Here is a 26,686-nt window from a genome sequence, read left to right on the forward strand (position 1 = left end):
ACCCCTGCAGTGACCAATCAGCCAGCCGTGCATGTACGGCGGAATGCTTTCTGGCATAGTTTCCCCTGCCGTACAAGCTTGGCATTTTGCGTTAAGGGGTTAGACATTTGGTTTCCGGCACCAACAGGAAAGTTTCTAATTAGGGTAACTCAGGTTCAGCTTCCTCTTTCACTGTAGTTTTTAATTTGGGTTTGTGCAGGTGGATTTCCAGAGATCCTGCTGTGCTGCTTCTACTCTGCCCTGAAGCACTTTGAATACTCTTAGGCCCCTTGCAGACGAGCGTGTCTGGATTCTGGATTAAGTCCGGATGCGTTGCGTCTGCGATGAGGGAAAATCGTGCAAGTCCGTACGTAATTTCAGTCAGTTTTGACTGCGATTGCATTGCTTTGCTAATTTTTTTTCTGCGCGAGTGCAATGCGTTTTGCACGCTCGTCAGAAAAAACTGATTGGGGTACCCAGACCCGAACCCGGACTTCTTCACTGAAGTTCGGGTTTGTGTTAGGTGTTCTGTAGATTTTATTATTTTCCCTTTTAGCATGGTTATAAGGGAAAATAATAGCATTCTTAATACAGAATGCTTACTAAAATGTGGCATCAGGGGTTAAAAAATAAAAAAAATTAACTCACCTCATCCACTTGTTCACGCAGCCGGCATGTCTTCTTTCTTCTTCTTTCAGGACCTGCCAAAGGACCTTTGATGATGTAATCTCGCTCACCACGTCAGCGCAGGTCCTGCTGAATGAAGATAGAAGGATTACATTATCAAAGGTCCTTTTGCAGATTCTGAAAGAAGAAGCAAGAAGACGATGCCAGCTGCGCGATCAATTGGATAAGGTGAGTTAATTGTTTAGATTTTTTAACCCCTCAATCCACATTTTAGTAAGCATTCTGTATTAAGAATGCTATTATTTTCCCTTATAACCATGTTATACGGTAAAATAATACAGTGAATAGACTTTGATGGGGTCCAGGGTTGCTTTCATCCCTATCATCTCCTAGCAACTATGCATGAAAATCGCACCACATCTGCACTTGCTTGCGGATGCTTGCGATTTTCACGTAGACCCATTCATTTCTATGGGGCCTGCATTGCGTGAAAAACGCAGAATATAGAACATGCTGCGATTTTCTTGCAACACACAAGTGATGCATGAAAATCACCACTCATCTGAGCAGCTCGATTGAAGTGAATGGGTCCGATTCAGTGCGGGTGCAATGCATTCACCTCACGCATTGCACCCGCACGGGATTCTCGCCCGTGTGAAAGGGGCCGTATGGATAGCTCCTCCAATCCAGATACTTTATACAGTAATTGACAGCAGATGGGTACAAGGCTACACTGGGCAGGGACAGGGCAACACTAGAGGGCAAAGCTAAGGCAGTACCAGCTGTTTCTTAACCCCAAAAGAGTAAAAAATGAAAATGAAAAAAATAAATAAAAATTGCCCGGTCATTAAGGGGTTAAGAATTAATGACCGGGCAATTTTTATTTATTTTTTTCATTTTCATTTTTTACTCTCAGCCTTCCCAAAGCCATAACTTTTTTAATTTTCTATTAACATAGCCGTATGAGGGCTTGTTTTTTGTGGGAGAAGTTGTACTTTCTAAAGGCACCATTTATGGATGGATATAATGTAGAGGGGGAAAAAATACAAAATAAACAATTCTGCCACAGTTTTATGGTATTTGTTTTTACAGCATTACCTATGCAATAAAACGTACCCATTACTTTTTTTATTCTGTGGGTCAGTATGACTACAACGATACCAAATATGTATAGTTTTTTGTGTTTTAATACTGGAAAAAACACTGTGTTTTAATACTTTGCATTGCCATATTCTTACCCCCATAGCTTTTTTTTTGTTTTTATGTGTATGGAGCTGTGTGAGAGCTCATTTTTGTGGGGTGATCTTTACTTTTCATTAATACCATTTTGGAAAGTGCATGACTTTTTGATAATTTTTTATTTTTTTGTGAGAAGTAAAGCACCCAAAAATATTTTTTTATATTTTATTAGTATGGGTGTTTTCACATGCGGCAATACCCATGATGTTTATTTTTTTAATTGTTTATGTATTTTTATTTTAATTTTGGGAAAGGGGGGGTGATTTGAATTTTTATAGATTTTTTATTATTTTAAAAACTTTTTTCTTTTTACACTTTTTAAGCAATCATTAGATGGCTTTTCTCTTAGACTCCAATGCATTAGCATTGGAGACTTTGAGAATTTTACTGTGAAGAACTAAAATGCAGCAGCCTCAAATCTTTTAGGAGGACCGAGGCTGCCGCACGAACCATCCGGCGACCCCGATCCTCACTTTGGGGAGCTGGTGCATGCCTGAGAGCATGCGTTCCTGGGTTTTGACCTCCCAGCGATCAACATTATCATCATCAACTGCATACATTAGCTCCGGGTTTCTGCTGCTATCTTTAATGTCCTGACTGCCGTCATATACAGTATATGCATAAGGTGGTCAGGAATGGTTGTCTCACAAAATATAATTTTTTTATCCTACAATGGTTGGATGTGCATTTATGGGGTGGCTCTTTTGACTCTCTCTTGGGTTAGATTATTTGCTATATGTAGTTTTACCACCCCCTTGCACTCCTTTAAGCATTTGGTGTGCCCCCTGTCTCTTTAAACATACAAAATATAATTTTCAAACCAGCACCTGGATCTGAATACTTTTATAATTGCATGTATTTAAAGATGTAGTATAGCCAGTGAACTATTCAATAAAATGTATCTGTATAGCGCCACCTGCTGCTTGTTCTGTTAATTTTTTGTCTGTCTCACTGATCTGGTCAAATATGCTTGGTTTAACCCTGGGTTCACACCTGAGCGTTTCTCAAACGCGCGTTTTACGCGCGTTTTTGTCGCGCGTTTTTATGCGCGTTTTTTGTAATAGTAAACGCGCGTTTGTGTGATTAACTGCAGTGTCCTATGGCCACAAACGCGCGTCAAAACGCCCCAAAGAAGCTCAAGTACTTGATTATGCGTCGGGCGTTTTACAGCGCGATCGTACGCGCTGTAAAACGCCCAGGTGAGAACCATTCCCATAGGGAAGCATTGGTTTTCATGTGTTGAGCGTTTTACAGCGCGTTTGAACGCGCTGTAAAACGCTCAGGTGTGAACTTAGGGTAAATCTTCGATTTGCCACCAGCCATATGTTCTGTTAGAAGCTGTGGCAGTTAGAACGAGAGAGCTGCAGCAAAAAGGATAGGCTGCAGATAATCTAGCAGAGCAATAGAAGCAATGAATGTGGATATCTCTGGACCCATGAGGGATACTAGGCTGAGTCTAACCTTATTAAAAAAAGATTGTCATTTTTTACATCAATCATGGCATAACCCATTTAAGGGGTTAAGAACAAATATACAGTATTTTAAATCTCAGTAAGTTCCTATATTTTTTTTTCTTAAAGGTGAAAGACTATCTTAAAACATGTGAAAATATACAGGATAAATTCAAAACAGTAATGAAGCCCATCTGTGTTGAGTTGAAGCCTGCTGATATTCATGTAAGTATTAAGACTCAAGAAGAAACACAATTCTAAAACAATATACAGTACAAAAGATATTTAAGGTTATTTGTCTAAATGGAAATACAATGACTTGTTTTTTTCTTATGTGCACAGGCTGTAGAGCAATCCAGAAATCATTTTTTAAGTTTACCAAAGTATTTCAAAGAGGGTGGAAGACCTGATACCGAGCCATTCATATTGCCACAGTAAGTCAAAGGGTGTTGGGGGGAGAGGGGGTAATTATAGTAGTTAGAGTAAGGGCTTGTTCACACGAATGTAAGGGCTCCATGCCTGTGCTGCGGGCCGATTATATGGCGGTTTCGCAATACACGGGTCACCAGCCGTGTGCAATCCACATCACGGATGCGGACCCGTTCACTTGAATAGGTCTGCAAATCCGGAGATGCGGTGCGGAATGGAATGGAAGCATGGAACGGAACCCCACGGAAGCACTTGAATGGGTCTGCGATTCGCATGTGGCTGCCCCACGGTCGGTGCCCGTGCATTGCGGACCGCAATTTGCGGCCAACAGCACGGGCACGGAGTCCTTACGTTCGTGTGAACAAGCCCTAACTGGGCTGCTTTAATTTGGGAAAAATGTGCCCTACGGGAATAATTATTATGACTTTCCACAAAACGATTATATTTTTACATGTTTAATAATTATTATGCATCAAAGGCATACAATTTTGTAACACTAAAATACAGGAAGAGGATGTTGCTTAGGCTACAAGCAATTAGCAGAACAGAACAGGCCACCCATTACAGAAATGCCTATTCTTGTCTGCAAAATGGACATGTTGCATTTTTTTGTGGGGCCACGGAACAGACAGTTACAGTACCTTTTAGACTTAATCTTAATCAACAGGCTGGACTGGATATCAAGGATACAGGCTGGGGGTCAGATGGCTAAGGCTGGGTTCAGACCTGAGCGTTTTACAGCGCGTTCCTACGCGCTGTAAAACCCTTAACAGGCAAGAACCAATGATTCCCTATGGGAATGGTTCACACCTGAGCGTTTTACAGTGCGTACGATCGCGCTGTAAAACGCCCGACGCCCCAAGAAGTACAGGAGCTTCTTTGGGGCGTCTTGTCGCGCGTTCCCGTACATAGACTTCAGCGGGAACACGCGACAATAGGCGTTCGCTTGTCTCTGTATGCGCGATTGCAAACGCCCGTACAATCGCGCATACAGAGCATACGTTCAGTACGCTCAGGTCTGAACCCAGGGGAATAGTGACCACACCATAAGAAGTCTTTATTTAGCCATTTAGTGACCACCAGATAAGCAATTCTATTAGGCCTCGATTCTCATATTGGGGTGAATAAGCTGTCTATTTTTACTGTTATTAGGGTGCCAAGCATGTTTCATAGGTAAGCAATTCCATTAGGTCTTGATTCTCAAATTGGGGTGAATAAGCTTTTTAACCCCTTGAGTTTCCTTATTTGCATTTTCGTTTTTCATTCCCCGCCTTCCCATAGTCCTAACTTTTTTATTTTTCCATTCACATAGCCTTATGAGGGCTTATTTTTTGCGGGGCAAGTTGTACTTTCTATAGGCACTATTTATGGTTGCATACCATGTAGTGGGAAGCGGCAAAAAAATTCCAAATGGGGTAGAATTGGGAAAAAACGCAATTCTGATAAAGGCTTTTATTTTTTTACACAGTACACTATGCGGTTAAATTGACCTGTTATCTTTTATTCTCCAGATCAGTACGGTTACAACGATACCACACTTGTATAATTTTTCTTGGGTTTTAATACAAAAAAAAAATTAAAACCTTTGAGGAAAAAAAAAATGTATAACCATGTTCTGACCCCTATATCTTTTTTGTTATGTGTATGGGGCTGTGTGAGGGCTCATTTTCTGTGGGACGATCTGTACTTTTCAGTGATACCAATTTGAAGTGTGTGCTACTTTTTGATCATTTTTTATAAAAAAAATTATTGGGTAGTTGAAGTGACAAAAAATGGCAAATTGGCTGTTTTTTTTTTTTTCCCATTACGCTATTTGCTGTATGCCCATTAATATTGTTATATTTTAATTGTATGGGCATTTTCGCACGCAGTGATGCCAATGATGTTTATTTTTTTTATTGGTTAAGTATTTTTATTTTAAGGAAAGGGGGGAGATTTGAACTTTTATATATTTTTTTATTTTATTCTATATTTGTAATAACTTTTTTCTTTACTTCTTTTAAGTCACCTTGGGTGACAATAACTGGCAATAACTGGTGTTCATTGATGGCTATATAGCCATCATTGAACACTTCATTGAACACTTCAACAATACCATGCTGCCACCTAGTGGCCTGTATTGGTATATTCCTGAAATAGACTCTGAAGCCTGCTTGAGGCTTCGGGCTATTTCAGCAATGTAACAGGTTCCCCTGATCTCAGTCGGGGAAAGCTGTTACCGGAGCGGAAGTGCGCGGCTTCTGCTTCCAGACTGCTCAAATGCCGTGGTCACATTTGACCACGGCATCTGAAGGGGAAAATGTATGCGATCAGCCTTGAGGCTGATCGCATACATGTGCCGCGGGTCTCTGGTATTTAAAATAGCAGAAACCCGGTGGCTATGGCGCCCGCTGCACATGCGAGCGGGCACCTTGTATAAAGACCGGACTTAGCCATACACGTACGGCGGAGGTCCTGAAGGGGTTAATACTACTATTATTGGCATTGAATAACATATTTTATATATAATGTTAACGGCAGTGACAAAAATGTTGCTGGAGCCAGCAGAAGTAGCAGCAGAAGAGGAGGTGGGGGGGGGGTTGCAGCAGCTGCATCAACAGGCAACAGCTGCCAATGTCATCCAGCGGTCGTGTTTTGATCAGAAATCAAGCTGTCCTTGAATGGTTGAATGGTTGACTCGGTCTTCAACATCATCTCAACTGACATCCGACACCCACAGCTAGGAGTCAGTCGGTTTCTCTGACACCATACTTAGTTGGCATGGCCCAGCAAAAAGCTCTGTGCCCTCATCTGTCCTAAACCTACCTCTTTCTTTTTCTGCTCCTTCTGTTAAGGAAGTATTGTATGCGGCCGGCTCTGTTCCACTTTTCAGCGAGGACGAGTTTTTTTTTAGGACAGTCAGCAGCTACTCCCCAGCCCAGATTTGGAGGAGAGGTCTGCAGTTTTATCCTGTAGATGTGCATGATGTAGCAATGATGATATAATTAATTGCATGTGAGGACCGGGTGAAGAGGGGGCTTCATCATCATCATCATCATCAGGGGGTGTGGGTGGCAGCTTGCCCGTGAGACAACTGCTAAGTGGCAGTGTGTGGCTAAGCAGCAGGGTGCTAGCATGGCTGTGAGCCAGCAGAGTAGTAACAGTGTGAGATCTGGAGCCAAACGTGCACCGGGTAGACCGTCTGCTACTCAGGAGCCTACCTGTCCAGAAACAACTAGCAGTGCATTGCTTCATAGAGGCAGCGGCAGGCAGTCAGCAGTGAATTGCGGGGAAAAAAATGCCATATTTGCTGATGTGGGAACTTTTCATGAATTTGTCGGAGGACGTCAGCATGGCGATATGTAGATCTGTGGGTAGAAGGTGAAGCGTGGCCAGGGTGCCAGTGTTGGCACCATGGCTTTGCTTCAACACATGGAGCATTACCATAAAGTGGCCTGAGAAAACCATGGTGCTAATGTAGTGAAATAGCCTGATGCAGTAACTGCTGCTTCTCCTGATGGTCCACACCCCTTCTCCAGCAGTCAAGGCTCTACCACCTCAGCAGAAGAGAGTTCTTTCCTTCCCATTGTCTACTGGTCCTGATGCTCCTCCTCCTCCTACTCCTTGTCACATACTTTGCCAGCAATCAATCACTGAGATGATTGCAAAAATACAATAGTATGTATGCGCTCATCCAACAGCGCAGAAGGTGAACGTGCTCCTAGCAAAGCCGTTATTACTTCTCTTAAAAAGCTATACCAGCCCTGCACATGTATGATGATCAGAAGGTGGGCCAGTCCTTGAGACTGTTGGTGTCTGGTACAGTTAACGGCAGCGCCGACTTGTGGAGCTGTAACTATGGTCAAGGACAACATATGTCCTTTATGGCCCACTGGGTAAATGTGGTTCCTGCCCAGGCACACCAGAAACTCGGCCAGATGATGGCAATGCCGCCTCCACATTCAAATACTGTGATTCCAGCACCAATGTCTTCCTCTGCCTCCTCATTCTCCAACTTGTCCTCAGCCTCCACTGTAGGCACAGGTCTGAGTGCTACTCCAGCATACCACCTATGCAGAGCACGGCGGTATCATGCCTTTCTGCACCTGGCCAGCCTGGGTGAACAGAGTCACACTGGGAAGAACTGCTCCGCGTCATCAACCAAGAAATTAAATGCTGGCTGTCTCCTCGCCAACTGAAGATCAGAACCAAGGTAACCAATAACGGGAAGAACATTGTATCGGTGCTGCGCCAAGGAGGGCTTACCCATGTGCCCTATATGATACACGTCTTTAATCTGGTTGTAACCATGTTCCTTAAGTCCTCCACCCAACTGCAAGACAATTTGAAAATGGACAGGCTATTCTGCCTTTGCAGCTCAAGGAGGGCAAAACACGCCCTCCTTTAGCTGAAAAGGTAGAATAGTGTTCCCCAATATCGCCTCATATGCCACATTTTCACACTTTGGAACTTCACTGTCAAAATGTTTGACCAACTATATGAGCAGAGGAACGCCATGAACAATTTCTTGATGATGCAGGCAGACAGGGGTACTCCCCTGTGTAACTTTCACGTTAGCCAGTGGCAGCCCATGCATGACATGTGTAGTTTGTTCAAGCTCTTTATCAGTCGGCAGAACTACGGGATGAATGATGTCATTCCACTCTTTTATCTCCTGGAGTAGATGCTGAGAAATCTGGCTTGCCAGGGGACAGGAGATGTGGCGCCTACATCTCACGGCCATCTTAGCCCTTTGGGGGCTGAACTGGGGGAGGAGGATGACATTCAAGCACAAGCAATGTATATAGAAATGGGTGGTTTATCTGCAAGTGACAGGAGAGGAGCAGGAGGAGCATGAGAAGCTGGAGGGCTTTGAGGAAGGCCAGGCAGATGACCCCAACAGGCTGTGGCAGTATGCAGGGGAGAAAGAGGCAGGGAGTCCCTCCAATTCCCTTGTGAAAATGGCCAGATGCATGCTGAGTCGCTTGCGTAGAGACAGCCGTATTATCACCATTTGGCAGAGGGATGACTACTAGCTGTCCACCATGTTAGACCCTCGCTCCTGCTCCAAAATGGGGGCCTTTTTTCCACCTGCTAAGAGGGAGAATAAACTTAAGTACTATAGGGACATCCTATGTTATCAGTTGGTCGCCTCCTATGTGCGCCATCGCCTGTCCATATAAAGATTTGACCGAGGGGGGCCTCTTCGCTTATGCTCTACTGCCATGATGGCTGGAGGTTGGTGGGGGGGGGGGGGGCAGGAGCAGCACCAGCTACATCAATGCCACTTAAGACTGGAGACTCTAATGAGCACTTTTCTTCATGCGCCTACTGCATAAACCAACCAGCAGCAGGACATGTAGCAGAAAATTTATGAGCAGGAGGTAGCATACATGGACTGCACCCTGCCAACCATGTATCCAAGATCCCCTGGACTACTGAGCAGCCAAGCTTGATTTGTGGCCACAACTGGCCGAGTTTGCCCTGGACAAGCTTTCCTGCCCAGCCACTAGTGTGGCATCAGAGAGGGTGTTTAGTGCGGCAGGGGCATAGTTACCCCAAATAGAACTCACCTTTCAACACAAAATGTTGAGAGACAGACCTTTGTAAATATGAATCAGGCATGGATCAGCAAGGATTTCCACACTCCAGTGCTTGTTGCCTCAAACTAGATCATTCTGGCAGCCACCCCAAAACATTGTGAAAATTGGCCCGTTACTTCTGGCTATGTGTTTCAGCCACTATTCTGATGCTGCCACCCACCTGATGCTGCCACCTGCCTGATGCCAAACACCTGCTGCCTCTGATGCCATCTTCTCCTACTGCCACTACCTTGTGCTGTTACTGCAACTGCTGTTGACCCCCATCACCACATTCTGTGACGGGGCCCTTGTGTTGAATCCTCATGCTGTTGCCACCCTCCCCACACTGTCATAGGGCCACTATGTTGACTCCGCATCCTGTTGCCACCCTCCCTACTCTGTAACAGGGCAATTATGTTGACGTTTCATGCTTTTGCCACCCTCGCCACTCAGTGACTGGCCACTAGTGTTCCTATTTGACCTTGTTGACATCACTGTTTATTTTACCCTTCTTCTGATCTGTTAGAAGAAAAATGAAAAACACAACTAATAATGTCTTTGGAGCATTTATAAGGCCTCTATCACACTATCAGTATTTTGCATCAGGATTTGCTTATGATTTGGAAGCCAAAAGCAGAAATTGGTACAAAACACAGTAGACATGCAAATATTTCCATCACGTGTCATCTCTGTTTAGGTCTCACTCCTGTTTTTTTGGTCTCATCAATACTGATGAAATACTGATGCAAAAAACTGACCATGTGATAGAGGCCATTAAAGGGCTTCTGTTAGCCCACTAAACCCTTTTTTTTTTTTTCCGTTAATATTAATCCCTACACTGCAAGCTCCCTGTACATATGCTAAATATTAATTTTCGTTCAGTAGATATTGTTAAAAATCAAGTTTTATCATATGTAAATTACCTTGCTACTTGCTGGTAGCAGCCGCATCCTCCTCTCATCATGACGCCCCCTCCGCCGTTTGATTGACAGGGCCAGGGAACGGGTTCGTTCTCTGCTGGCCCTGTTCGAATTCAAAATATCGCGCCTGCGCCGTACCTTTCTTTAATCGGTGCAGGCGCACTGAGAGGCGGCCTCTCTCCCGGCCGCTCCATTCTCAATGCGCCTGCGCCGATGACGTCACATCTACACCCGGCGCAGGCGCATTGAGGATAGAGCGGCCGGGAGAGAGGCCGCCTCTCAGTGCGCCTGCACCGATTAAAGAAAGGTACGGCACACTGGGTAAATGTAGTGGCAGCTGGGCCCCAGGCGGAGAGCTGTTTGGCGCACGTCCTTCCGCCGCCAAGGATCGCAGGGCAACATTCTTTGCCTCCTGTTGCCACCTCCTCCTTCTCGGCTTCCTCCTCCTCTTCTTCCACCTGCTCATCCAGTCAGCCACACACCTTCACCACCAACTTCAGCACAGCCCGGGGTAAACGTCAGCAGGCCATTCTGAAACTCATATGTTTGGGGGACAGGCCCCACACCGCACAGGAGTTGTGGCGGGGTATAGAACAACAGACCGACGAGTGGTTGCTGCCGGTGAGCCTCAAGCCCGGCCTGGTGGTGTGTGATAATGGGCGAAATCTCGTTGCAGCTCTGGGACTAGCCAATTTGACGCACATCCCTTGCTTGGCGCATGTGCTGAATTTGGTGGTGCAGAAGTTCATTCACAACTACCCCGACATGTCAGAGCTGCTGCATAAAGTGCGGGCCGTCTGTTCGCGCTTCCGGCGTTCACATCCTGCTGCTGCTCGCCTGTCTGCGCTACAGCGTAACTTCGGCCTTCCCGCTCACCGCCTCATATGCGACGTGCCCACCAGGTGGAACTCCACCTTGCACATGCTGGACAGACTGTGCGAGCAGCAGCAGGCCATAGTGGAGTTTCAGCTGCAGCACGCACGGGTCAGTCGCACTACAGAACAGCACCACTTCACCACCAATGACTGGGCCTCCATGCGAGACCTGTGTGCCCTGTTGCGCTGTTTCGAGTACTCCACCAACATGGCCAGTGGCGATGACACCGTTATCAGCGTTACAATACCACTTCTATGTCTCCTTGAGAAAACACTTAGGGCGATGATGGAAGAGGAGGTGGCCCAGGAGGAGGAGGAGGAGGAGGAGGAAGAGGGGTCATTTTTAGCACTTTCAGGCCAGTCTCTTCGAAGTGACTCAGAGGGAGGTTTTTGGCAACAGCAGAGGCCAGGTACAAATGTGGCCAGCCAGGGCCCACTACTGGAGGACGAGGAGGACGAGGATGAGGAGGAGGTGGAGGAGGATGAGGATGAAGCATGGTCACAGCGGGGTGGCACCCAACGCAGCTCGGGTCCATCACTGGTGCGTGGCTGGGGGGAAAGGCAGGACGATGACGATACGCCTCCCACAGAGGACAGCTTGTCCTTACCCCTGGGCAGCCTGGCACACATGAGCGACTACATGCTGCAGTGCCTGCGCAACGACAGCAGAGTTGCCCACATTTTAACCTGTGCGGACTACTGGGTTGCCACCCTGCTGGATCCACGCTACAAAGACAATGTGCCCACCTTACTTCCTGCACTGGAGCGTGATAGGAAGATGCGCGAGTACAAGCGCACGTTGGTAGACGCGCTACTGAGAGCATTCCCAAATGTCACAGGGGAACAAGTGGAAGCCCAAGGCCAAGGCAGAGGAGGAGCAAGAGGTCGCCAAGGCAGCTGTGTCACGGCCAGCTCCTCTGAGGGCAGGGTTAGCATGGCAGAGATGTGGAAAACTTTTGTCAACACGCCACAGCTAACTGCACCACCACCTGATACGCAACGTGTTAGCAGGAGGCAACATTTCACTAACATGGTGGAACAGTACATGTGCACACCCCTCCACGTACTGACTGATGGTTCGGCCCCATTCAACTTCTGGGTCTCTAAATTGTCCACGTGGCCAGAGCTAGCCTTTTATGCCTTGGAGGTGCTGGCCTGCCCGGCGGCCAGCGTTTTGTCTGAACGTGTATTCAGCACGGCAGGGGGCGTCATTACAGACAAACGCAGCCGCCTGTCTACAGCCAATGTGGACAAGCTGACGTTCATAAAAATGAACCAGGCATGGATCCCACAGGATCTGTCCGTCCCTTGTCCAGATTAGACATTAACTACCTCCCCTTAACCATATATTATTGGACTCCAGGGCACTTCCTCATTCAATCCTATTTTTATTTTCATTTTACCATTATATTGCGAGGCTACCCAAAGTTGAATGAACCTCTCCTCTGTCTGGGTGCCGGGGCCTAAATATATGCCAATGGACTGTTCCAATGTTGGGTGACGTGAAGCCTGATTCTCTGCTATGACATGCAGACTGATTCTCTGCTGACATGAAGCCAGATCCTCTGTTACGGGACCTCTCTCCTCTGCCTGTGTGCTGGGCCTAAATTTATGAAAATGGACTCTTACAGTGGTGGGTGACGTGAAGCCTGATTCTCTGCTATGATATGAAGACTGATTCTCTGCTGACATGAAGCCAGATTGTCTGTTACGGGACCTCTCTCCTCTGCCTGGGTGCTGGGCCTAAATATATGCCAATGGACTGTTGCAGTGGTGGCTGACGTGAAGCCTCATTCTCTGCTATGACATGCAGACTGATTCTCTGCTGACATGAAGCCAGATTGTCTGTTACGGGACCTCTCTCCTCTGCCTGGGTGCTGGGTAGTGTTGAGCGCGAATATTCGAAAAGCAAATTTTTTTCGCGAATATCGCAACTTCGCGATTTCGCGAATATTTCGAATATAGTGCTATATATTCGTAAAAACGAATATTCGTTTTTTGTTTTTCCCCCCCCCCCCACAAAATTACAGTACACATATAATTGATTGTTTCCCAAAGGTCCAACAGCTCAGATCTTACTCACATTGCCTAGAAAGTGATTGAGGCGCGAATCTTCGTAAGGCGATTTTATTAGCGCACATGCGAATATCGGCACGTCCCAGAACAGAGGCAAAGGGCTTTGCATTCATACATTAGTGAATTGAGTTGCGAATCTTCGTAAGGCGATTTTATTAGCGCACATGCGAATATCTACACTTGTCCCAGAACAGAGGCAAAGGGCTTTGCATTCATACATTAGTGATTGAATTGAGCTGCAAATCTTCGTAAGGCGATTTTATTAACGCAAATGCAAATATCTACACTTGTCCCCAGAACAGAGAGGCAAAGGCCTGTGCATTCATATAGTATAGCACCATATTCGCGAATACGTAGAACTTCGTAAAATTCGATTTACGAATATTCGTATTTTTTATTTTACTTTCCACCTTACAGATTACATTGATCTGTACTCTGTCAACTACTGTCATCACCCCCCACTGTATCTCGATTGATTCCCAAAAGTCTCACATTCCCTAGAAAGTGATTGAGGTGCGAATCTTCGTAAGGCGATTTTATTAGCGCACATGCGAATATCTACACTTGTCCCAGAACAGAGGCAAAGGGCATTGCATTCATACATTAGTGATTGAATTGAGTTGCGAATCTTCGTAAGGCGATTTCATTAGCGCACATGTGAATTTTGCATAGCATATGTATTATGCGATGCGAAAATTCGAATTATCGCATATGCGAAATAATAACGAATTTGAATAATCGCGAATATTTTACGAATATTCTTTCGAATATTCACAAAATTTCGCGAATTCGAATATGGGACATGCCGCTCAACACTAGTGCTGGGCCTAAATTTATGACAATGGACTGTTGCAGTGGTGGGTGACGTGAAGCCTGATTCTCTGCTATGACATGCAGACTGATTCTCTGCTGACATGAAGCCAGATTGTCTGTTACGGGACCTCTCTCCTCTGCCTGGGTGCTGGGCCTAAATATATGCCAATGGACTGTTGCAGTGGTGGCTGACGTGAAGCCTCATTCTCTGCTATGACATGCAGACTAATTCTCTGCTGACATGAAGACAGATTCTCTGTTACGGGACCTCTCTCCTCTGCCTGGGTTCCGGGGCCTAAATATCTGAGAATGGACTGTTCCAGTGGTGGGTGACGGGAAGCCAGATTCTCTGCTATGGGACCTCTCTCCAATAGATTTTGGTTCATTTTTATTTATTTAATTTTTATTTTTATTAATTTCCCTATCCACATTTGTTTGCAGGGGATTTACCTACATGTTGCTGCCTTTTGCAGCCCTCTAGCCCTTTCCTGGGCTGTTTTACAGCCTTTTTAGTGCCGAAAAGTTCGGGTCCCCATTGACTTCAATGGGGTTCGGGTTCGGGACGAAGTTCGGATCGGGTTCGGATCCCGAACCCGAACATTTTCGGGAAGTTCGGCCGAACTTCTCGAACCCGAACATCCAGGTGTTCGCTCAACTCTAATCACTATCTAAGGGTACTTTCATACTAGTGTTTTTATTTTCCGGCATAAAGTTCTGTCCTAGGGGATTTATACCGGAAAAGAACTGATCAGTTTAATCCCTATGCATTCTGAATGGAGAGCATTTTGTTCAGGATGCATCAGGATGTCTTCAGTTCAGTCTTTTTGACTCATCAGGCAAAAGATAAAACCGCAGCATGCTATGGTTTTATCTCCAGCCAAAAAACTGAAGACTTGCCTGAATGCCAGAATTTTTTCCATAGGAATGTATTAGTGCCGGCATTCAAAATACCGGAATGCCGGATTCAGCCATGCGCAGACCGAAAAAAGGTGAAAAAAATAAATGTCGGGTCCATTTTTCCAGATGATACCGGAAAGACGGATCTGGCATTTCAATGCATTTTTCTGACTGATCAGGCATTTTTAAGACTGATCAGGATCCTGATCAGTCTTACAAATGCCATCAGATGGCAGATGTCGTTCCAGCTACAGAACTGCTTGCCGGATCGCTCTGCCGCAAGTGTGAAAGTAGCCTTACCAACACTAACTCCAACTAACTTTCTATATTATATAAGCTAACTAACTATCTAATGTAATGACACTGGAAAGCAGAGAGCACAGCAATAACACTGCTGTCTCTCTCAGATCTGCAAAATACTACTTACACTGGATGCTGGGGAGGTTCTTATATATTAAAGGGGTAGGCAACCTTCCTATTGGTTGCTAGGGATGTTGCTAAGCTCAGACGAAGACATTGCTGCCTTCTCATTAGCCCACAAGCAAGAAGGTATGTTACTTATGAAAAAAAAATCTAGAATATTCCAAATTACGAATATATATCACTATATTCTAAATATTTGCAAATTCTCAAAGTGCCGATATTCGCAATTAATATTCACGATTCAAATATTCACGCCCAACACTAGTGTACAACGGCGCAGAAACTGTATGTGCTCCTGGCCAAGTTGCTGGTGCTGCAGTCCCTCCCTTTACAAGTGTTAGACTCTGCACATTTCAGAGAATAGATGGCTTGTGCCAAGCCGAGGTGGAGAGTACCAAGCCGTCATTTATTTTTTAATAATAATAATAAAAATTATTTATATAGCGCCACCATATTCCGCAGCGCTTTACAAATTCATAGGGTTCATGTACAAAACAAAAGTAACTGGCTAATATGCAACTGAAACACTAGGAGTCAGAACCCTGCTCGCAAGAGCTTACAATCTATGAGGAATTGGGGGTGACACATAAGGTAGTTGATTGTGATAAGTAGGATTTGAGCCATTATTGAACTGACAGGAGTGGTGCCGGCCGATCTGCTTCAGGTTTGAGTTTACTAGAGGATTTATTTGCAAAAAAGGCAGTACCAGCCCTGCACACATATGTAGAACAGAAGGTGGGCCAGTCCTTGAGCCTGTCGGTGCCTGCCAAAGTTCACGGCAGCGCCGACATTTGGAGCTGTAATTCCGGTCAAGGACAATATATGTCCTTTACCCACTGGGTAAATGTTGTTCCTGCCCAGCCACACCAGCAACTTGGCCAGGTGACACTGCTTCTGCCTCCACGTTCTCACGCCGTTGGTCCTGCGGCAATGTCCGCCTCTGCCTCCTCATCCTCCACTGTGTCCTCATCCTCCACTGCTGGGACAATTCACACTGCTCCTCCAGCATACCACATGTGCAGGGCACGGCGGAGTCACGCTGTTCTGCACCTAGTTTGCCTGGGCGAACGGAGTCACACAGGGGAGGAACTGCTCCGCCTACTTAATCAAGAAATCGAATCCTGGCTTTCTCCTTGACAACTCAAAATCGGAAACCATGGTGACCGACAACAGGAAGAACATGGTGTCGGAGCTGCATCAAGGAGGGCTGAGCCATGCGCTCTGCATGGCGCACATGTTCAATCTGGTTGTAAAGCTTTTACTGAAGTCTTCACCCCATCTGCAAGACATCCTGAAAATGGCCAGGAAACTGCTTGCACTTCAGCCACTCGTACACTGCAAAGCACACCCTCCTTATGCTGCATCGGCAGAAGGGCATCCCCAACATAGGCTGATATGCCACGTTTTTACCCTCCATATTTTAGACTGATTATATGAACAGAGAAAGGCCATAAACGATTTTTTGATGATACAGGCGGACAGAGGTACTCCCCTGTGTAACTTTGATGTTAGCCAGTGGCAGCTCATGCGTGACACCTGCCGTTTGCTCGGGCCCTTTGAGGAGGCCACTTTATTTTTCAGTCGTCAGGACTATGGGATGAACAACGTAATTCCACTGATTCATGTTCGCAATAGATGCTGCTAAATCTGGCTGGCCAGGGGACAGGAGACGTGGCAATTACATCTCATGGCCACATGAGCCCTGTGGGGGCTGAACTCAAGGAGGAGGACATTTGAGCAAAAGCAATGCTTAGAGAAATGGCAGTTTTTTTTACACAGGTGAAAGGAGAAGAGGAACAGGAGCAGCTGGAGGAGCTACAGGGTGATGAGGAAGTTGAGGCAGATGACCGAGACACACCGTGGCAATATGCAGTGGAGATGGAGGCAGGGAGTCCCTCCTTGTCCCTTGCGCAAATGGCACGATGCATGCTCAGTTGCTTGTGTAGTGACAGAGGAATTGTCACCATTCGGCAGAGGGATGACTACTGGCTCTCCACCATATTAGACCCTCGCTACTGGTCCAAAATGGGAGCTTTTTTAACACCCACTGAGAGGGAGGACAAACTGAGCTACTATCAAGACATCATATGTAGTCAGTTGGCTGCTGCCTATATGCGCCATCACCCATCTGCAGTACGCAGCCCTGCAGGGTAATGCAATTGTGAGGTCACGGTTACTTAGGCGAGGGTTGCTCTGGGTTACTCACAGTTTTCTTGGAAGACCCTGGGCAGGTGTACAGCAGTGATGGAGAGGCTGGCACAGGAGACCTCTGGGGCACTCTCGGTGTATAGGGACCAGGCCTGATGTTGGGTGAGGTGCCCTGGGTGTTGCAGATGTTTAATGTGCCGGGGGAAAGGTCCCTTTAAGATTCGTGATGCCAGTGCCTGTAACGGTGGCACACGATTGGATGACTGGAATAATTGAGGAACACGATGTTGCAGTGAACCAAAACGTCCTTTACTGGACACAGTTAACGTTGTACATGCTAGGTTCAGTTCCACATGGCAGCAGCAATCATAAGCAGGCTTTAACATCAATGGCAGGTACAATGTTCTTTGCAAGATACTCAGAGGGTAAAAACACTTACAGAACAGGCTGCACTTTTCCTCAGAAATCCTGTGCACTATTCCTCAGAACTCCTGTCTGTCTTGATCCCAAGGCCCGTATGCCCTAATGCTGGCTTTATCCTTGGTAGAAAACTTCCTCGGGTATATATCCTTGCTTTTCCAAATAATCCTTCTGCCCTTCAGCCCTCAGGTCGGCTGGTTCCTCTTCTGCTCTGCTCTGCACTTTAGTTTGTGGGAACTGCAGGTTTCTCAAGTGGTAAACTCTTCCCTTGGTGACTATCTTCTGAGCTAACTCTGGCTCAATATCCTCAGGCAGGCTGGACTCCTTCCACTTGCCTCCTGGTGGCAACTAGAAGCCTGGGCTGTCTAGCTGCATGTCAGGAGGAGGCCCTCAGCTTTTCTCTGGCTAAGGTGCCCTCTCACTCTGTCTCTCCACAGACTCCTGACTACACAGACTCCTTTTCCCTGCATAGGACCTAACTATTTATACTAGGGGCTCCCTATCTCCCTCTAATGTCTAGGAGGAGGAACAACACCTTAATAGGCCTGCTACACACATCACAGGGAAAAATACACATAAAAGCATATAAAAATACATTAAAATGGACTGTAAAATACACTGCCACTGTCCCTCAGGAGGTGGAGAACAATTGACCCTTGTGTAGTGCCCACATTTACCTAGTGGGACACTACACATCCTCACGCAGGTCTGACTGGGGGGGGGGGGGCCCTCTGCGCTCATGTTCCGGTGCCATGGCTGCTGGGGGAGGTTGGGGGGGGGCAATAGCAGTACCAGCTTCATCAGTAGCAACTTCAGTCTAGAGTCGCTGATGAGCAGTTTTCTTAACCCGCCTACTGAAGAAACTACTCACCAGGAGCAGCAGCTAGACATAGAGCAGAACCTGAACCAGAAGGTTGTGGTGTACTTGGAGTGCACCCTGCCACCCCACATCAAAGATCCTCTGGACTACTGGGCAGCCAAACTCTATCTGTGGCCGCAACTGGCCGAGTTTGCCCTTGACAAGCTTTCCTGCCCGGCCAGCAGTGTGGCATCAGAGTGGGTGTTTAGTGTGGCGGGGGCCATAGTTACCTCAAGGAGAACTTGCCTGTCCACCCAAAATGTGGAGAAACTGACCTTTGTGAAGATGAATCAGGCGTGGGTCAGGCAGGATTTTCTGCTTCAGCTACTATTCTGATGCTGCCACCAGCCTGATGCCACACCTGCTGCCAGGTGCTCCTACAGCCACCCACCATCTTTAGCTGGTACTGGTATTGCACTTCACCTCACCACTATGTCACTGGGCCACTCTGTGGTCTCCTCATGCTGCTGCCACCTTACCACTATGTCACTGGGCCACTCTGTGGTCTCCTCATGCTGCTGCCACGTCACCACTATGTCACTTGGCCACTCTGTGGTCTCCTCATGCTTCTGCCACCTCACTACTATCTCACTGGGCCACTCTGTGGTGTCCTTATGCTGCTGCCACCTCAACACAATGTCACTGGGCCACTCTGTGGTCTCCTTATGCTGCTGCCAGCTCACCACTATGTCAGTTGGTGACTCTGTGGTCTCCTCATGCTACTGCCGCCTCACTACTTTATGGTCTTTTCATGCTGCTACCACATCACCACTATGTCACTGGGCTACTCTGTGGTCTCCTCATGCTGCTGCAACCTCAACACTATGTCAATGGGCCGCTCTGTGGACTCCTCATGCTGCTGTAACCTCACCACTCTGTCATTGGGTCACTCTGCAGTCTCCTCATGCTGATGCTACCTAACTAATATGTCACTGGGCCACTCTGTGGTCTCCTCATGCTGCTGCCACCTCAACACTATGTCACTGGGCCACTCTGTGGTCTCCTCATGCTGCTGCCACCTCAACACTATGTCACTGGGCCACTCTGTGGTCTCCTCATGCTGCTTTCACCTTACCCCTTTGTGGTCTCCACATGCTGCTGCCACCTCACCACTATGTCACTGGGCCACTCTTTGGTCTCCTCATGCTGATGCCACCTCACTACTATGTCCGTGGGCCACTCTATGGTCTCCTCATGCTGCTGCCACCTCACTACTATGTCACTGGGCCACTCTGTGGTCTCCTCATGCTACTGCCACCTCACCACTCTATGCCTCCTCATGCTGCTGCCACCTCAACACTATGTCACTGGGCCATTCTGTGGACTCCTCCTGCTGCTGTCACCTCAACACTATGTCACTGGGCCACTCTGTGGTCTCCTCATGCTGCTGCCACCTCACTACTATGTCACTGGGCCATTCTGTGGTCTTCTCATGCAGCTGCCCGCTCACCACTATGTCACTGGACGACTTTGTGGTCTCATCATGCTACTGCCACCTCACCACTCTATAATCTCCTCATGCTGCTGCCACATCACCACTATGTCACTGGGCCACTCTGTAGACTTCTCATGCTGTTGCCACCCTCCCCACTTCATGACTGGGCCACTATTTTGCCTTTTTGGCCTGGTTGACATCATTTATTTCACCCTTCTTCCGATTTGTCAGAAGGAAGGGTAAATGAGATGCACAACGGATCCTGTTTATGTAGCAACTGTAAGGCCTGTATTACATGGTCCCTACGGATGGAGTAGGTACAAAACTCAGAAGACATGCAAAGATTCCTTTCAGGTTTCATCTCTGTTTTGGATCCACTCCTGTTTTTTGGGGGGGCTTTAGCAATACTGATGGATTACTGACCAAATGCTGACCAAGTGAAGGCGGATGCTTAACAGACAGGATCCGTTTTTTGGGAGTTATTGTTCTGACGAATCAGAGGAAGGGCAAAATAATCAGTGACGTCAACACAAACTTACTGCTGACACGTTTAATAGAACAGGTTCTGTAGACATCTATGTGGAATCAGCTGATGGCAGCGTAAAAGGAGTGCGCTCTTTCACGCTATAGTAGAATCTTGGGCCTCTCCATGGCTCTTTATACTTGGAGCTAACATTGATCTGTAAGGCTGAGTTCACACTTGAGTTATTTGGTCAGTTTTGGCCCCGTAATTGACCAATTGAGTGAAGTGATTCTAAGAGCGATGCCTGTCATTTGCGTGTCATACTGACTCACAGTATTGTTTCACTACCACAGCAGACTCCCTATGCATGTTACTGCAAGACACAGTGTTCTACACCACTTTACAGGCTCTCTGCAGCCAGGAAATAGCAGTTTTTTTAACGTGAATCGCCACAAATAAATTCGGATCGAATCGCAAATTCAGCGAACCGACCAAATCAAATTTTTTTGAAATTCGCTCATCTCTATTGGTTACCATTACCAATGGTCAGAATTGGGCCCTCTTTTTACAGAAGTTATCTCACTAATAAAAAAATGAAATATCTGGAGTAATACACACCATTAGGGTCCATTCACACGTCCGCAAAATGGGTCCGCATCCTTTCTGCAATTTTGCGGAACGGTGTGGACCCATTCATTTTCAATGGGGCCAGAATGTGCTGTCCGCATCTGCATTTGCAGGTCCGCACTTCCGTATCTGCACTTCCGTTCCGCCCAAAAATTGAACATGTCCTATTTTTGTCCACAATTGAGGACAAGAAAAGGCATTTTCTATGAGAGTTCCGGCAATGCGCGGTCCGCAAAGTGAGGAACGCACATTGCCGGTGACCGTGTTTTGCAGACCCACAAAACACATATGGACGTGTGAATGGACTCTTATTTTAATTATATCAGTGAAAACGCTGCTCTCAAGTGTAATTTTCACCTTTTAGCTTTACTGACCTATTTACTATTCTGGTCGTGTCACTTTATGTGGACAGGTAGAAGCTTGCCATATGTGTTAGTCAAGCACCTGCATCTTCCAGGAGTGCATTGCAGTCAGCTTTTGCTAAATATTTCTCCTTCCTTCACTGTCTAGACAGATATTATTATATATTTCTATGAATTTAAAAGTAGGGATGAATGCAGGAATGGTGTCTGGGATGCTTCATCATGTGATCATAATGCTGGCACTGAGAGAAGGAAGAGAGCAGGAAAGCTACTAAGCATGTCAGTCCACCACTGAATGCAAAAGCTGGACCTGAACTTTGGCCAATGAGAAACAGCCGGGGGCACTTCCAGAGAGGAAAATGTAATGTACATAAAATCCCAACTGTATTTTTATTGAGTGTACATTATAGCTTGCTCTCAAGGCACACATTCAATATACTTCTTATTCAATTTACAATATGTATTAAAAACAATATTGAATGGCTGCCTTGACAGCCAACTAATTTCCATTTAATACTATATTTTTCCTAGCAGCAGTCACTGGAGGGGAAATGTCTGGCCAGCAGGAAATTCACGTTTTAGAAGAGCAACCCAAAGTGGCTGCCTTCAGTTTAGATTATCTATAGATTGTCGTGTTTTCACATCATTAGTGGTATATTGTACATAAATTCTCTATAATTTATTTTTTACAGGAAAGGTTTACATCAAAGCTATGAATCTACAACAAAATGCATCATACATCTGAGATATGGGACTGTTTATCAGATAAAAGTGGATTATTTTAGCAGTGTAGATTTGAAACAACAATTGTATGAATTAGTCTTATTGAGCAGAAATGGTAAGTGGATTATTATGTTTTTGTTTTTTGTTTTCATTTGAAACTTGCTTGAATAGTGTGTTAATTCACATGCCGAAAACTAGTCTTACAGGAGACATTTATCAAATCAGATATGTTAGTTTTGTGGCTTACAAAAGTCACAAGTCATGGCAACTGTGCCGGATTCTGCAACATTTATCAACATATCAATTTATGCAACATTTGGTGTTCCTCACCCCTTTTCAAAGTCATATTTTTTAAGATTAGACCTGGATTATGGCTAATTAACTATGTATGACTTTTACAAAAGTAGCAACCTACACCAGACAACCTTGTGGTGTACTTTTACACATAAAGGTGTAAACCACATTGCCCTCATGTCAAATATATTATGCACTATTTCATAAATTTGGTTCAAGCACACAAAGCAAAGACAGACTTATAACTGACACAAAACAACCTCAAATGATAAATGTTCACCCATGTGTGCATTCCAGCAAGAATCCATTTTGTTTTCCATTTTTCTCATTGACTTCATGTCAGAGCCAGATGTGGCTAAAGTTTTTTCCTGATAATTGCCTGATTGTGAGCAGAGGTAAGTAGAGATGACCTTGCGGTTCGCCCGGCGGTCGTTTCGTTGCAAACTTTGCTCGTTCGGTGTCCGCCGGCACCATATTCTTTTACATTGTGAAGAATTTTGACCCATGACACATCCATCAGGTGGTAAAGGACAGCCAATTGAGATGTTTCAGCACATGGACATACACCCTACCTTATAAATAAACCCGATCTGGCCGCCATTTTACATTCAGTCTTTTGCTATTGTAGGGAGAGGTTGCGGTGTGTAGCAGGGACAGACTGTTAGGGACACCAAACGCTAGCTAATAGGGCCAGTAAAGTCCTTTTAAGGACTGGTATAGGTATGCTATCGATAGGTGTGACCTACTGAGGGGTGTAATATACTTATAATATACTTTCTAACATACAAAGTATATTATAGTGCATTTGTATTGTGCAGCAGTTGTGTGCAGTTCTGGTGCGATACTGCAGCTACACAGAGGGACAAACGCTATTGGATCAAATAATTTCTACTGGTGTGATATACCAGTTGCCCCCCAAAAAACTGATTGAAGCAGTAGAAAGAGGGAGGTGCTCATGCCGCTCTACAGAGCACTATTGAGACCTCATTTGGAGTATTGTGCTCAGTACTGGAGACCATATCTCCAGAAGGATATTGATACTTTGGAGAGAGTTCAGAGAAGAGCTACTAAATTGGTACATGGATTGCAGGATGAAACTTACCAGGAAAGATTAAAGGACCTTAACATGTATAGCTTGGAAGAAAGACGAAACAGAGGGGATATGATAGAAACTTTTAAATACATAAAGGGAATCAACAAGGTAAAAGAGAAGAGAATATTTAAAAGAAGAAAAACTGCTACAAGAGGACATCGTTTTAAATTAGAGGGGCAAAGGTTTTTTTTTTTTTTTTTTTTTTTTTTCTTTTATTGGTAAAACTTCAAAACATTTACAGTAAAGAAAAAAGTTTTTACAATCTCTCAATTCTTAGTGACCCAACTAATTATATATAAATATGATTATAAATATATTCAGCTAATCTTTTCATAGCGTTTAGAAACCCTCCCCTCCCTCCCCCCCAATTTGTGGTGCGTCAAAGTAGGACCCCTGTACATAATACAACCTGACCTCAGCTAATCAGTCCTCCAACCACTCCATATCCTACTCCACTGGTATTCAATTTCCCTCCGTCTGTATATTATTTTCTCATAGTTCTTTACCTTATCAATTAAGTTTGACCATGTATTTATATCTGGAATGTATCGGGCAAACCAGGTCCGACTAATCAGAACTCTAGCCAACATCAGTATTCTACTCAGGAAGATCTTTTGATACTTATGATTTTTTAGTTTGGAAAGATCATTAAGAACAAATACTTGTGGTTCAAAAGGAATTCGAATCTTTAGTTTACACATAATACAATTATTGATATCATTCAAGTAATTTATAAGTTTTGGACAGGTCCATATCATATGGAGAAAGTCCGCTCCCACAGTGTCACATTTGGGACAATTGGACGTAACTCTTAACCCACATTTATTCATCCAAAAGGGAGTGATATATAATCTGTGACAAATATAGAATTGTATTAGAACATGATTAAAGTTCTGGGACAATAAAGATAAATTCCCAAAAATATTCTCCCACCCTTCTCCCTGTAAATTCGGACAGTCCACCTCCCAAAGTTTTTGTCCTGGTGAATGTATATCACTAAACCGTGCCTTAACTAATAACTTATATATATTTGAAATTTTTATTCTAGAAAGTGTGCCCCCCACCCAATCATTCAGAAAGGATAAATTATCTATATCCAACAGCCGCTTATCATCCAGGCTAGATAATACAGATCGCAATTGAAAGTACCTAAACCATGAAAGATTTTTTATATTATGTGCCATTTCTATATAAGGTTTAATTTCTCTATTTTTAACTACCTGTGAAATATATAAAATTTTGTTCTTCTGCCAAAATTTGTCGGCTGCAATTTCATCCAGCCTTTGTAAATATAAATTGTGCCAAAGAGGCGTAAATGTGAGTGAACCCTTAACCTTCAACCATGTCCTAATTGTAGCCCACACTCTAAGGAGTAATTTTATAGTCTCTCTATAGCCTTGCTCATAACTCTTCAATAAACCAGATTCCAACAAGGTAAAGATGTTATTGTGAGCATAGCTAGCTACCAACTTCCCCAACAATGCACTGTTCTCTGCTTCATAGCACATCAATAACTGGGCTGCAATAAAATACCCCTTAAAGTAGGGGAGATTTAAACCCCCGCAATCCACTGATTTATACAAATATTCCAACTTAATTCGCACTCGCTTTCTTCCCCATATTAGATCATTTATTATTCTTTCCATAAGTTTAAAATATTTGTCTTGTATCCAAATAGGTGTATTCCTGAGCACATAAAGAAATTGTGGTAATATCACCATTTTAACTAGTGAAACTCGATCAGCTCTGGATAGGGGAAGTTTCAACCAGATCCCTATTTTAGCTCTAATCTTTACCATGATGGGGATCAAATTAAGTTCTACAAAGTTTTCAACCCTAGATGATATAATCAAACCCAAATACTGAAAAGTATCAACAATATCCAACTGAGTAACAGGAACCTCTTTCTGTGGCAGGGGGTCTATTGGGAGCAGACTGGTCTTGGCCCAGTTTATAAGAAGACCAGACACCTCACCAAATACTTTAACCATTTGAATAATCCTAGGGAGAGTAGTTTCCGTATGATCTATAAAAAACAGAACATCATCTGCGTATAGTGAGATGCGGTCTTGTGTTCCTAGCGTACCAAATCCTTTGACCTGATCGTCCTGCCTGATGGCCATCGCAAGGGGTTCAATATATATATCGAATAGTAAGGGAGATAATGGGCAACCCTGACGGGTGCCTCTGTTTAACTCGATACTACTACTCAAAATTCCATTAAGACTCAATTTAGCCCTTGGAGATCCATACAATACCCTAAGAGTGCGTATAAACCTTTCTCCAAAGCCCATCCTAGCAAGAACCTTCCAGAGGAAACGCCACTCCACCCTGTCAAAGGCCTTAGAGGCATCCAATGACAGGATGGAGCGGGCGGTCCCCCCAGGGGCCTGGATATTAGAAAAGAGCCGATGTAAATTATGATGTGTGCCCTTATTTTTAATAAAACCGCTCTGATCCGGATGGATTATGGAGGAGACGACCCCAGAAAGCCTTGTTGCAAGGACCCTCGCCAAAAGCTTTACATCTGCATTAAGCAGTGAAATTGGTCTATAGGATTCTAAATCTAGGGGGGTCCTTGCCTTTTTTTGGAATTAGTATCACTGTAGCCTCCATCATTGAATCTGGCAACATCCCATCCTCCATTGATTCGGCAAAAACCTCCAATAATCTAGGAAGGATACAGTCCCCGTATTTACTATAGAATTCATATGGAAGCCCGTCTGATCCAGGAGTAGAATTAGCTGAACATAATTTAATAGCTCCCTCAAGTTCCTGAATTGAGACCTCCAGTTCTAATGCTTTCTTTTGCATCTCAGTGATAGTTGAAAAGTTGATCCTATCTAGATAGAAATCTATCTTATCATCTGTAATATTAGAATCAGCCTTGTACAAATCTAGAAAATAATCAACAAAGGCCTTCTCCACCGGACCCTGTCCAGAAACTATCCTACCATCCCTCATTCGAACCT

At 44.9% G+C, this 26,686-nt stretch overlaps 1 protein-coding gene across 1 annotated transcript in view; it reads left to right on the plus strand.

Annotated features, from left to right (window-relative positions):
• The window catches only part of LOC122923467, a gene marked incomplete at its 3' end in the record, with an annotated part of 213,657 nt that overhangs the window by 115,060 nt on the left and 71,911 nt on the right, over window positions 1-26,686 (plus strand). Inside the window, exons 5-7 of the mRNA XM_044274276.1 lie at window positions 3,426-3,521; window positions 3,639-3,730; window positions 22,297-22,442. Of these exons, the coding sequence (XP_044130211.1) occupies window positions 3,426-3,521; window positions 3,639-3,730; window positions 22,297-22,442 (334 nt within the window). The remainder of the gene's footprint in view (window positions 1-3,425; window positions 3,522-3,638; window positions 3,731-22,296; window positions 22,443-26,686) is intronic.

The sequence above is a fragment of the Bufo gargarizans genome, unplaced genomic scaffold (assembly GCF_014858855.1).
Source record: "Bufo gargarizans isolate SCDJY-AF-19 unplaced genomic scaffold, ASM1485885v1 original_scaffold_1621_pilon, whole genome shotgun sequence".
Lineage (NCBI taxonomy): Eukaryota > Metazoa > Chordata > Amphibia > Anura > Bufonidae > Bufo > Bufo gargarizans.